Raw genomic sequence first — 10805 nt, 5'->3', positions numbered from 1 at the left:
AAAGTTGTGACCCTTATTCCTTCCACATGCCCTCATCAAGTTTGCTCTGTATTTTCATTCTCCATATATGAGACTCGGTCACTTCACAGTTATGTACTGAGCACCCCCGTGTATGTCTGGCCTTTTGCTAGACTTTGGGGCCACCGCTCACAGTCTATGCAAACCAGTTACCCCAAATCAGAATGTAACATATCACCACGGCGCATGAGTAAAGCGCCGGCAGGGCTGCTCCTGTTAAAACCTTTCTTTTGCCGGCCTGGAGTGCACTGGAGTGCACTCTCCCCAAATGTCAGCATGGCTCCATTTCTCAATCCCTTCAGGTCTCTGCAAATGTCACGTTCTCAGCGACGCCTTCTCCACCCAGCCTATTATAAAATCCCATTGCATCCTCCATCTTATTTACACGGATTTATGTTGTGGTGTCTTTATTGTTCCAGCAGCACTCAGCGCCACCTGACCAGCAAGTTACCCGCCTGATTGTGGACTGACAGCCTGTCTCTTCCCAACCGTCAGGTCCAGGAAGGCAGGGGTTCTGCTTCCTTCCTGGCAGCTTCTCCAGTACCTAGAACAATGCCTGGCACATAGCAGGCACTCAACACACATTTGTTGAGAACAGAAAGAGAACTGGACTAGGTGGCAGAAGACCTGGGTCCTAGTCACAGCTCGCCCACGGGATAGTCTTGATGGCGCTTCTTAGCAAGACAGACCTCTTTAAGCCTCAGTGCCTCCTCCGTAAAGTGGGGATGATCATCTGGGCCCTCCCTGGAGCAGACAGGACTCTCTGAGGATGAACAGCGGGACTCCAACCTTAGCATGCATCAGAATCACCTGGAGGGCTTGTTCCATCCAGGTGGCTGGGCTCCGTGCATGCAGTAGGTCTGGACCGGGATCAGAAAATTCGCATTTGTAAAATGTCCCAGACGGTGCTGCTTCAACGACCACTGAAGAGAGAGAAGGTACAGGAGGCGATGGCAGCCCGAACGCCCGTCCCACAGAAGGACGGGCACTAAGGGCCCGCAGGACATTCTGGGGAGTCGGAGTGGGCCCATCCGAACCTTAATTCAGTCAACAACTCTTTCGGAAGTGCCCTTAAGAGCCAGGCGCTGGGTCAGCGGCGGCGGATTCAGAGGCCGGCCCAGGGTCCGGAGCTCGCGGTGTGGGCAGGGCTGGGCCGCCGCTCCGCCTCCGCGCGGGCAGGAAGTCTCGGGAGCCGCGGCGAGGGCAAAGGCGGCCCCGCGGGCCCGGGCGGCGGACGCTGCCCGCCGCTTCCCGGAACCCGCTGGCCCCCGACGCCGGCGATGGAGGCGCGGCCCCGTCCCCGCGCGCGCGCCCGACGCTCAGTGGGCGCGCCGCCCCGTCCCCGCGCGCGCCCGGCACACAGTAGGCGCGCGGCCCCGTCCCCGCGCGCGCCCGGCACACAGTAGGCGCGCGGGCGGGCGGAAGGGGGCGCGCGGCATCCGGGGGCGGAGCCGGCGGGCAGACGGGCGCGGGCCGGCGGCCGCGATGGGCGAGGGCGGGCTGCCCCCGGCCTTGCAGCTGCTGCTGCGCGCCTGCGACCAGGGTGACACGGAGACGGCGCGGCGGCTGCTGGAGCCGGGGGCGGCGGACCCGGCAGAGCGCGGCGCGGAGCCCGAGGCGGGCGCGGAACCGGCGGGGGCCGAGGCGGCCGGGCCCGGGGCGGCGGCGGCGGCCGGGGCGCCGGTGCCCGTGGACTGCTCGGACGAGGCGGGCAACACGGCGCTGCAGTTCGCCGCGGCCGGGGGCCACGAGCCGCTGGTGCGCTTCCTGCTGCGGCGCGGCGCCTCGGTCAACAGCCGCAACCACTACGGCTGGAGCGCGCTCATGCAGGCGGCCAGGTGAGCGCGCGGCGCGGGGCGGGGGCCCGGCGGGGGCGGTGGCCCGGGGCGGGCGGGGCTCGGGCGGCCGGACCTGCCCGGCGCCCCCGCAGGCGCCCCGGGAGGGGAGGAGTCGAGGACTCGTTCGAGAGAGTTGCGCTGGTAAACTTGGAGCAGCTTGGGGTGCCAGGAGAAGTGGCAGCGCCTTTTATATAACGTCGAGTCGGCATCTTGGGACCGTTGGCCTTTCCAGACAGAATCTGGAGACTGCGAATACAATCTTAGACTCAGAATCTTAGACGTGTTCGTTCCTTCCTTCTTGCACCCAGGGTTTCCTAAGAACCTCCCTGCCCACCCTAGCTTGGCACTGGGGATTCTGCGGGGCCCTGGTAAAGTCCCTGGGGGAGCGGCTCACATGCCAGCGTGCAGGCCGGACAAGGCAACAGGCTTGACTAGGAAAGTTCGGGGAGCTCTGGGAGCAACAGACCCAGTTTGGGGAGGTGGAGGAGGGTTTCTGGTAAGGATGATGTATATATATTCAAGTGCAGACCCGAAGATGCCTAAAAATTAACCAGGACAGGAGACGTGGGAGGTGGGAACGGGTGATAGGAGGCCCATGCAAAGGTTTGGAAGCAAAAGTGGACATAAGGCTTTGGTAGGACTGGGAGGGGCTGGGAGTAGTGGGAGATGAGCCTGCCCTGGAGAGAAGGAGGTAGATGCCTGGAGGCAGGGCTGAGAAAAGTGAGCAATCCCAAGGGCACTGGGGAGTAATGGAAGGGTCTAGGCAGAGCAAGCGACAGAATCAGATTTATGTTTTGGAAGGATCACTTTCACTGAAGTGTGAGGATGGATAGGAGGGCTGGGCTTGAGTCGGAAAGGCTGGTTAGGAGGGGATTGCGGCAGTCCAGGAAGAGGTAAAGGGCTGGACCAGGGCAGAGACAGTGGCAGGAGAGCAAGAGGTGAGTTTGAGATGTGCCCAGGAAGCAGGATGAACGGGACATGAAATGATAATAAAGAAGCTCTGGGTATACCTTGAAGCCTCTCACCCCTGTTGGCCATCTTCTTAGGTCCACGCCTCAGTTTCATGCAGAAATTCCCCAAGGAAGGAATGCAGGCCATTTGTGGTTTTGATGGGTATTGCCAAATTGCTCTCCATACAGTTGTGTTGGCTGCTGTAACAACTGACCACGAAGCCAGCAACAGCCACATCACTCTGACCCCTGTTTCTGTTGTCACATCTTCTGACTGACTCTGCTGCCCCCTCTCCTACATTGAAAGGACCCTTATGATTATCTTGGGTCCACCCGGATAATCTCGGCCACTCTCCCCATCTCAAGGTCAGCTGAGTAGCCACCTCAATTCCATCTGCAACCTTCAGTTCCCCTGCATGAAACCTAACGCGTTTACCGGTTCTGTGGGTGAGGATGTGGGCATCTTTGGGGACCCGTCATTCTGCTGAGCACAGCAGTCCCTGCAGTTTCCCCTCCCAGCAGCAGTGCGTGAGTGCCTGTTTTGCTGCGGCCTCACCAACAGAGTGTGTTTATCAAATTTTGGGATTGTTGTGTCTGATGGGTGACAGATCATCTCTCAGTGCAGCTGTGATGGCGTTTGTTAAATTGTAAAGCATCTTTCCATATGTATGAGCTATTTGTTTTTCCAAAAGGCATTGAAAACACAGCATTCTTATCCATAATCTTCTCATTGTGACCCGATAATATTTTATTTCTCTGAGTTCTTTTCCAAGTGTTGCATGGTTATTCTAGCTTAATTTGTATTGCTGGAAAAATTTTATTCTGTGTTATTTTCAAATGTAGCATTTTCAGCTGTTGTGTGGTAGTCCATCCGTGGGCCGGTGCTGTGGTTTGCTTAACTGTTCCCCAGCCCTTGGGCGTTTATTTCCATCAGTCCATAAACACACTTGGGAACGCCTGCGCCTTCGCATGGGCAGGGCAGTGTTCCATGTACCTACCAGTGTGTTGAGACCCTTTGTGTCAAGACCCTTGATTTCTTGCCCAGAGCAGTCTAGGGAGGACTGTAAAGCCTTTTGGGCTATCGACCTTTCTTCTGAGGTTCCCTGTCTCTCTTAGTGGCCTCATCCATTCTTCCAGGCTTTAAACCTCCAGGTAAACCCCCCGCCCTGGTGCCTGTACGTGCTGTGGGCAGGTCTGCCCGTCTGTCTGTGCCATACCCTCTCTAGAATCCATGCCCTCTCTGGCCAATCTGTGCCCTCTCTAGAATCCGTGCCCTCTCTACAATCCGTGCTCTCTCTGGAATCCGTGCCCTCTAGAATCTGTGCCCTCTAGAATCCGTGCCCTCTCTGGAATCCATGCCCTCTAGAATCTGTGCCCTCTCTACAATCCATGCTCTCTCTAGAATCCATGCCCTCTAGAATCAGTGCTCTCTCTAGAATCTGTGCTCTCTCTAGAATCCGTGCCCTCTCTGTAATCTGTGCCCTCTAGAATCCGTGCCCTCTCTGGAATCCGTGCCCTCTAGAATCCGTGCCCTCTCTGGAATCCGTGCCCTCTAGAATCCGTGCCCTCTCTGGAATCCGTGCCCTCTAGAATCCATGCCCTCTCTCCGTCCCCTCTGCCTTGGTCCCGGCCGCACCTTTGTAGTTGCCTCCCAGTGCTCTCCCTTCCTCCGTGTGGGCCTCTCTACTTGATCCTCTAGAGAGCTTCCAGATCTTCTGAAATGAATGTTTGGTTGTGCCTCTCCCGTGATGGCTAATGGCACCCCCGCCAGAGCCCTCAGCATTGGAGGCTCTCACATTGAGACCCCTCCCCACATCCTCTCTTTCCCCCTGACTTCTTAAGCTCAGGCCGAGGTGATTTCATCCAGGCCTTCTCCGTATCTCCCTGTGGGTTTTCTTTTCTTTTCAGATAACAGATATTGAGCATTTACTATGTGCCAAGAATGTCACCTCCACTTTACAGATGAGAATCTGAGACTCCCAGATCTGCTCATGAGCATGCAGCCAGCCAGCAGACTGGGGGAGCCCGCCTGCAGAGCCCTCAGCATGACCACCGCAGCCACACCCAGGGAGCCCCTTCTTTCCTTTCCACTCTCAGTGAGCCCCCCCTCTTCCTGCCAGCTTAGCTTCTTCCGGAAAGCCTGCCATGATATCCCCCCGTTCTCGGGTCTCTCAGCACCAGCAAGGCCTCACGTTGTAGCTGGTTGCTTTCCTCAGTGGCACCCAAGCCTGACCGCACATCAGAATCCCCAGGATGCTTTTCAAATCAGATTCCCGGGTTCCCTTTCTGGGGATTAGGACTCAGAAGACCTGGTGGGGAGCGAGCCACTAATGTTCGCCTCATCTCTGAACTCCCATGTAGTACAGAGGGGCTCTTGGTGAGCCTGGGGTCCTTGTGGAGCGAGGTTTGTGACAGCAGTGGAGAAATGAAGGGCAGGAGAAGGAAAGGAAAGAGGCCAAGGTGGAGTCAGAGCCAAGGTACACGCCACGCAGCCTGTCCCCTTAGCATGGGGCGTGTTTGGCGAGTAGCTTCCTTGCACTAGCGCCAAGAGGAAAACGGAAAACTAGTAATTTAACATTTTTAGAGGACTTTCTTCTTCTCTACAACTTGGTATTGTAAAAAGAGCTGGAAGTTGTGGTCCCCGTGTCCTGACTTTGTCACTTTCAAATCAAGAGGCCCTTTAGTTCCTCTTTAGTCCTCTGTTTACCTTACAGGTGCTTTGTGGGAGCGTTAGCTGTGGCATGCTCTCTCACTCCTGGGAGAAAGTGGCAGGATGTGACGATCCTATGAGAGGATTAGGGTTGACTCTGGACCTCTGCCTGAGCCTCGGCAGGGCCTGGGGACTTTGCAATGTGTTGTCCTTCAGTCTGTGACGCTGACCGTCTGTCCTCAGGTGTCGCCTCTGTCCGTGTTGGGCCACGCTTGTACTTTCTGCTGCCTGATTCGTGTCAGAAGCTCAGTGGCGAGGAATAATACGTATGGGGCACTTGCTGAAGGCTATGGTCTGTCTGTCCCTCGGGTCAGGGACAGTGCGTGGCCGTGTGCCATCACGGTCCAGTCTCCTGCTCTTCCTCCCTGAGCCTGGAGTCGCCTCAGAACCATGCTCCCGGCAGCCACTGCTTTTGGTGGAAGGGGCATGTATTTATCATCCCAGCTCTCTGTGTTCCAAAGCTTGTCACCAGCTCAGGCCAGGCCATCAGAGACCCTGTGCCTTCACTGCAGTTTGGTCTCTGGTGGATGTTTTAGTATCAGAAAATGGTTATATTTGTGTTTTTTCCTATTCTTAAAGTGATAACCTGTATCAGTCACTTATTTTTTAAAAAATGAGTTAACTCAATCTGTCCGCACAAAACCTTAGGAAGTAGGTAGTATTGTCATCCCCATTTTACAGATGAGGAATTGAGGCTCAGAGAAGTTAAGTAACTTGCCCCAGGCCACACAGCTAGTAAGTGACAGAGTCAAAGTCACACCCAGGCAGGTGGCACCAGAGCCTGTGCTCCCAGCCTCTGCTCTCAGCCGTGAATCCTGTCACTGACCGTTTTCCTCTTGGTGTTGGCTACAAGGAAGCTACTCACCGAGTCTGCCCAGTGCTCAAGGGACAGGTTGCGTGGTGTGTGCTTATCTCTGACCTCACCCGTGACCTCTCTGCTTTCCTTCTCCTGCCCTCATTTCCCCGGCCAGTGTGGCAGAGCTTTGAGTGGTGGGAGTGTGGGCCAGGTCTTTAAACACAGGTGTTAATTGCTGAAATTAACTGGTAATAGTAGCAGCTGCTGAGACAGCCGCACCTTCCCGGTCCTCAGCAAGTACCTGCTAGAAGCGGAGCGTCTGCACCGTGCTCTCAGCCTTCCTGGAGCCCCTTTATATTTCAACCTAATTGAGTGACCTCGGGCCACCCGTGAGTTCAGAAGGTATTCCAGATGTCAGCATTTCTGCTCAAATGCAGTCCTTCCTCTGCGAGAATCTGTTCGAATGGAAGAGCAGGGGTTCGGGGTTTTGGGGTCTAGGCTCGGATTTGCCCCCGTCACATTCAAATCGAGAGAGTCTGGATTGTCCTCTTCTATTTAATCTTCAGTTTGCTCATTTGTGAAATGGGCATCATCAGTTTATCTCAGAGTTTATTAAGATCAAATGAGATAAAAATGTGGCAGTACCTTGTAATCTGCTCTTAGGAATTATACTAGATTTTGCCTCATGCTTGACAAGTAGAGGCTGTAATCTTTTAAAATTCTCTGCTCCAGTGGGGGATACACCAGTTCTTTTTTTTTTTTCCCTGAGATTGGCACCTGAGCTAACAACTGTTGCCAGTCTTCTTTTTTTTTTCCTGCTTTTTCTCCCCGAGTCCGCCCCCGGTACATAGTTGTATATTTTAGTTGTGGGTTCTTCGGGTTGTGGCATGTTGCGCCAGTTCTTCAGCCGTTTCCACCGCCCGTCTCTGGACCATCCCCTGTGTGGTTATGCCAGTCATTGGTTCACTCACTCATGTGACAAGGTTGACGGAGCTCCACTGTGGGTCAGCCCCCAGCCCTGTCCTTGGAGAGTGCCCAGTCTGACAGGGAGACACAATTACAGGAGGGCTCAGGTGTACCAGTAGAGGCGAGCACAGGGAATTGCAGGTGCTCCCATGAGGGGTGCCTGAACTAGTGAGGGGGTGGTCGGGAAGCTGCTCAAAGGAGGTGAGATCCGAGCTGAATCCCGAAGCAGCAGAAAGGGCGTGCTGAGTAGGTGAGGGCAGGAGAGTACTTGGTCAGAGAGGTGGGAGGCACAGGTGTGGAGGAGTACAGCTGATGAGCGCAGGCAGGTGGCTGTGCCGGAGGGTGCGGAGTGGGAGGAAGTGAGGTCGACAAAGTCAGCAGGCCTCCCTCAGGCAGTGGGATGCTGGGACGTGGCCATCAGCTTTAGGGTTTGGCAATACCATTTTCGCTTTTGGGACTATCCTCGTGGAGGATGGGCAGGAAGGAGCAGCTCTGGACAGGGCGACTGGGCGGGGTGGCAGCTTTCTGCGTGTGTGTTTATTTCAGCTTGACCTGTGCTCTCTCTGCTCCGCAGAAGAGTGGGGACAGGCCCAGTCCCCCTGCAGCTGGGGGAGCCAGTTCACCGGGCTCTCCCTCTGCTGGCTGCGCTGCGTAGGCTGAGCTGACCCGGGGCTGTTAAGGGTCACGTCCCAGAAGGTATTCATCAGTTCAGCCCGGAGTTCAGCCTTGGCCGTGCCTCCTCAGGGATCGAGGAGGCCCTGGGCTTCCGATGAGGTACAGAACCCGGCTCCAGGAGGAGAGGAGCACGCAAGAGGTTCAGAAAGCCGCCCACAGAGGCTTTATGGTCTCGTGAGACCTGGTGCCGCACAGCCAGCCCCTCTTGTCATTCTTTCCTTGTTAGTCCAAGGCCCCTTCCAGCTCTGAGTCCAAAAAATGCTGCAAAACAGGACATTTCTGCCCTCTGGCGGCAAAAGGAGGAGGAGATTCTGCCAGGAAGAGGCGTCTCTTTTCGTCTTCCTGGTGTCAGAGACTTGGTGGGCACAGGTCTCTCTCCCCAGTGTCCCTGCAGGGCCATCCTCCCAGCCTCACTGAGGGGGGTCTGGCCCAGGCCCAGTGCTCAGGTCCGGCTTCGGACATTCCTGCCAGCAGGTGGCAGCAGGCCGCCAACTCGAGGTGCCCAGGCCCATCTCTGCTGACCACAGCCCCGCCACACCTCTTGGCAAGGGGTCTGCTGCTGTCTCCTCCCTAAGGACTTTCTTCGTGTGTACATTTGGGGAGGGGAAGGGTGGGTGTGAGTCAGACAGGGCCCTGCCCATGGGAGGTCAGAGCAGAGGTAGAGAGATTACCAGGCTGTAAAGCAGAATAGAGTGAGCCTCTGAGACGCAGGAGGCGGGTGGTGTAGGGGAGGAAGCAAGGGCGGCAGGATTCAGACAGGCCTGGGTTCTGACCCTGACGCCGGCCCTTCCGGCTGGGTGACCTTGCACGTTGCATAATGTAAAATGATTACGATGATAAAGCTAATGTATGTGGTGCTTCCTTCTGTCAAGCGCTGTTCTAGATGCTTTATGTGTATTGCATCTTTATGATATATTTATGTGTGTTGACTCATTTAATCCTCAGCATTCCCTTGAAGTAGATACAATTATAAGCCCATTTTACAGAGGAGGAAATGAAGGCACAAAGAAGCTGAAGTTCTCTCTCAAGGTCGTGCAGTTAGTGGATGGCAGAGCGGGATTCGAACCCAGACAGGACAGTGCTCACCTTTGTGGTGGTGTATATGCAGGGCCAGCACAGTGCCTGGCAGCAGCAGAAGGCCTTTTACTCTAAGCAGCTTCTAGGACTTTAATAATTAATGACAAACGAGGATTGCGTACACTGTCTTCTTATCAGTGCTCCGTGTGTAGTGTCACTAATTCTCCATCTTCCTGGCAGGTTTGGGCACGTGAGCGTGGCACACCTCCTTTTGGATCACGGGGCTGATGTCAATGCCCAGAACCGGCTGGGGGCCAGCGTGCTCACGGTGGCCTCTCGGGGCGGCCACCTGGGCGTGGTGAAGTTGCTCCTGGAAGCCGGTGCCTTCGTGGACCGTCACAACCCCTCAAGCGAGCAGCCAGGGGCTGGGGACAGCAGGGACGAGCGGCTGGACATCACGGCCCTGATGGCTGCCATCCAGCACGGGCATGAGGCCGTGGTGCGTCTGCTGATGGAGTGGGGCGCAGACCCCAGCCACGCGGCCCGGACCGTGGGCTGGAGCCCGCTGATGTTGGCAGCGCTCACTGGGAGGCTCGGCATGGCCCAGCAGCTGGTGGAGAAGGGGGCCAACCCCGACCACCTCAGCGTGCTGGACAAGACTGCCTTCGAGGTCGCACTGGACCGCAAGCACAGGGACCTTGCAGATTACCTGGACCCACTGACCACTGTCAGGCCCAAGACAGGTCAGGCTGCCCCTCCTCCCTTAGGCCCCACCGTGGCTAACTCACAGAGGACCCACACTGTTTAAATGGCTGAAGCCGAGGATCGCCCTACCGGAAGGGCCCGCAGAAGTCAGAGTCCAGCCTGCAGAACGGTGGGACCTAGATGTGCCGAGCATAGGAGTCGGTGGGCAGTGCCGTTACGTGCAGGGCTCCTGGCCCGCCCTCCAGGGAGAGATCTGGTAGCTCCGGGCAGAGCCTGGGAAGCCACATAGCAAGGCCCCTCCCTAGCCGGGGCAGCCTGACGCAGGCGGTCCTGCGCTCCTTCCAGAACAGGGGTCAGCAAGCTTTGTCCGTAAAGAACCAGATAATAAATATTTTAGACTTTGTGGGCCCTACCGGCTCTGGTGTAACCACTCCGTCAGTTCTGCTAGGGTGAAAGCAGCCGTAGGTGATATGTAAACAAGTGGGCATGGCTATGTTGCAGTAAAGCCATAAAAACCGTAATTACAGGAACAGGCAGGACCATAGTCTGCCAACCCCTGCTCCAGGACGGTGTGCTTGACCACCCGTGGTCAGCCCCCAAAGACTGTTTAACATCTCAGGCAGCCACTTTTGAGTTTCTCTTTTTTCAACTCCTATTCATGTGTCCTGTTTCTGTTTTCTTTTTGCCATCTTTCTAGCATTTAAAGGGCTGTCTGGACAATCCTTAGCAAACCTGCCACAGGACTTGCTGCCTTTCAAAGCCCCTAGTCCATCCTGTGCGGTAGGCCTGTGCAATGCGTGTCATCCACGGCCTCGGGTCCCTCTTTCTCTGATGGGTCTGACTCCAGTGACGTGACTGAGGCAGCCGAGGCCGTCATGACAGGCTGCTGTCATGAGCAGCTGGGGCGGAAAGGTACAAATCAGGAGGAAAGGCCTTCAGACAGAGGGCGAAAGAGACCTGAAAGTGTGGAGAAGTTCGGCAGCATCCAGAGAGGATGCAGTCATCCCACCCATCAAAAGAAGCTGCAAATTTGGGAAGAGCTTCTTAGAAATGCATCAGCCAATCAGAACAACTCTGAAGTAAGCAAGTTTAAAGACCCTGTAATGACAGAGAGATGGCAAAAATAAAGA

General features: G+C 55.9%; 1 protein-coding gene across 11 annotated transcripts in view; it reads left to right on the top strand.

Moving 5' to 3' along the window:
* The first annotated feature begins 1158 nt into the window (after positions 1 to 1158).
* The window catches only part of ANKS6 (ankyrin repeat and sterile alpha motif domain containing 6), a 50385-nt gene continuing 40738 nt past the window's right edge, over positions 1159 to 10805 (top strand). For 3 of the 11 annotated variants that reach the window (XR_011533449.1, XR_011533446.1, XR_011533450.1), the window contains exons 1-2: positions 1363 to 1856; positions 9211 to 9713. Coding sequence is in view for 4 of the 11 variants with exons in the window: in XM_070595872.1 (XP_070451973.1) it covers positions 1504 to 1856; positions 9211 to 9713 (856 nt within the window). In the remaining 7 variants the exon portion in view is untranslated. Of the gene's footprint in view, positions 1857 to 9210; positions 9714 to 10805 lie in introns of all 11 variants that reach the window. The other 8 variants (XR_011533452.1, XM_070595872.1, XR_011533447.1 and 5 more) reach the window with 6 other exon arrangements.

This window comes from Equus przewalskii, chromosome 26, assembly GCF_037783145.1.
Source record: "Equus przewalskii isolate Varuska chromosome 26, EquPr2, whole genome shotgun sequence".
Taxonomy (NCBI): domain Eukaryota; kingdom Metazoa; phylum Chordata; class Mammalia; order Perissodactyla; family Equidae; genus Equus; species Equus przewalskii.
Note: the sequence above shows the minus strand (reverse complement) of the source record. Positions and strands in the feature narration are given on the sequence as shown.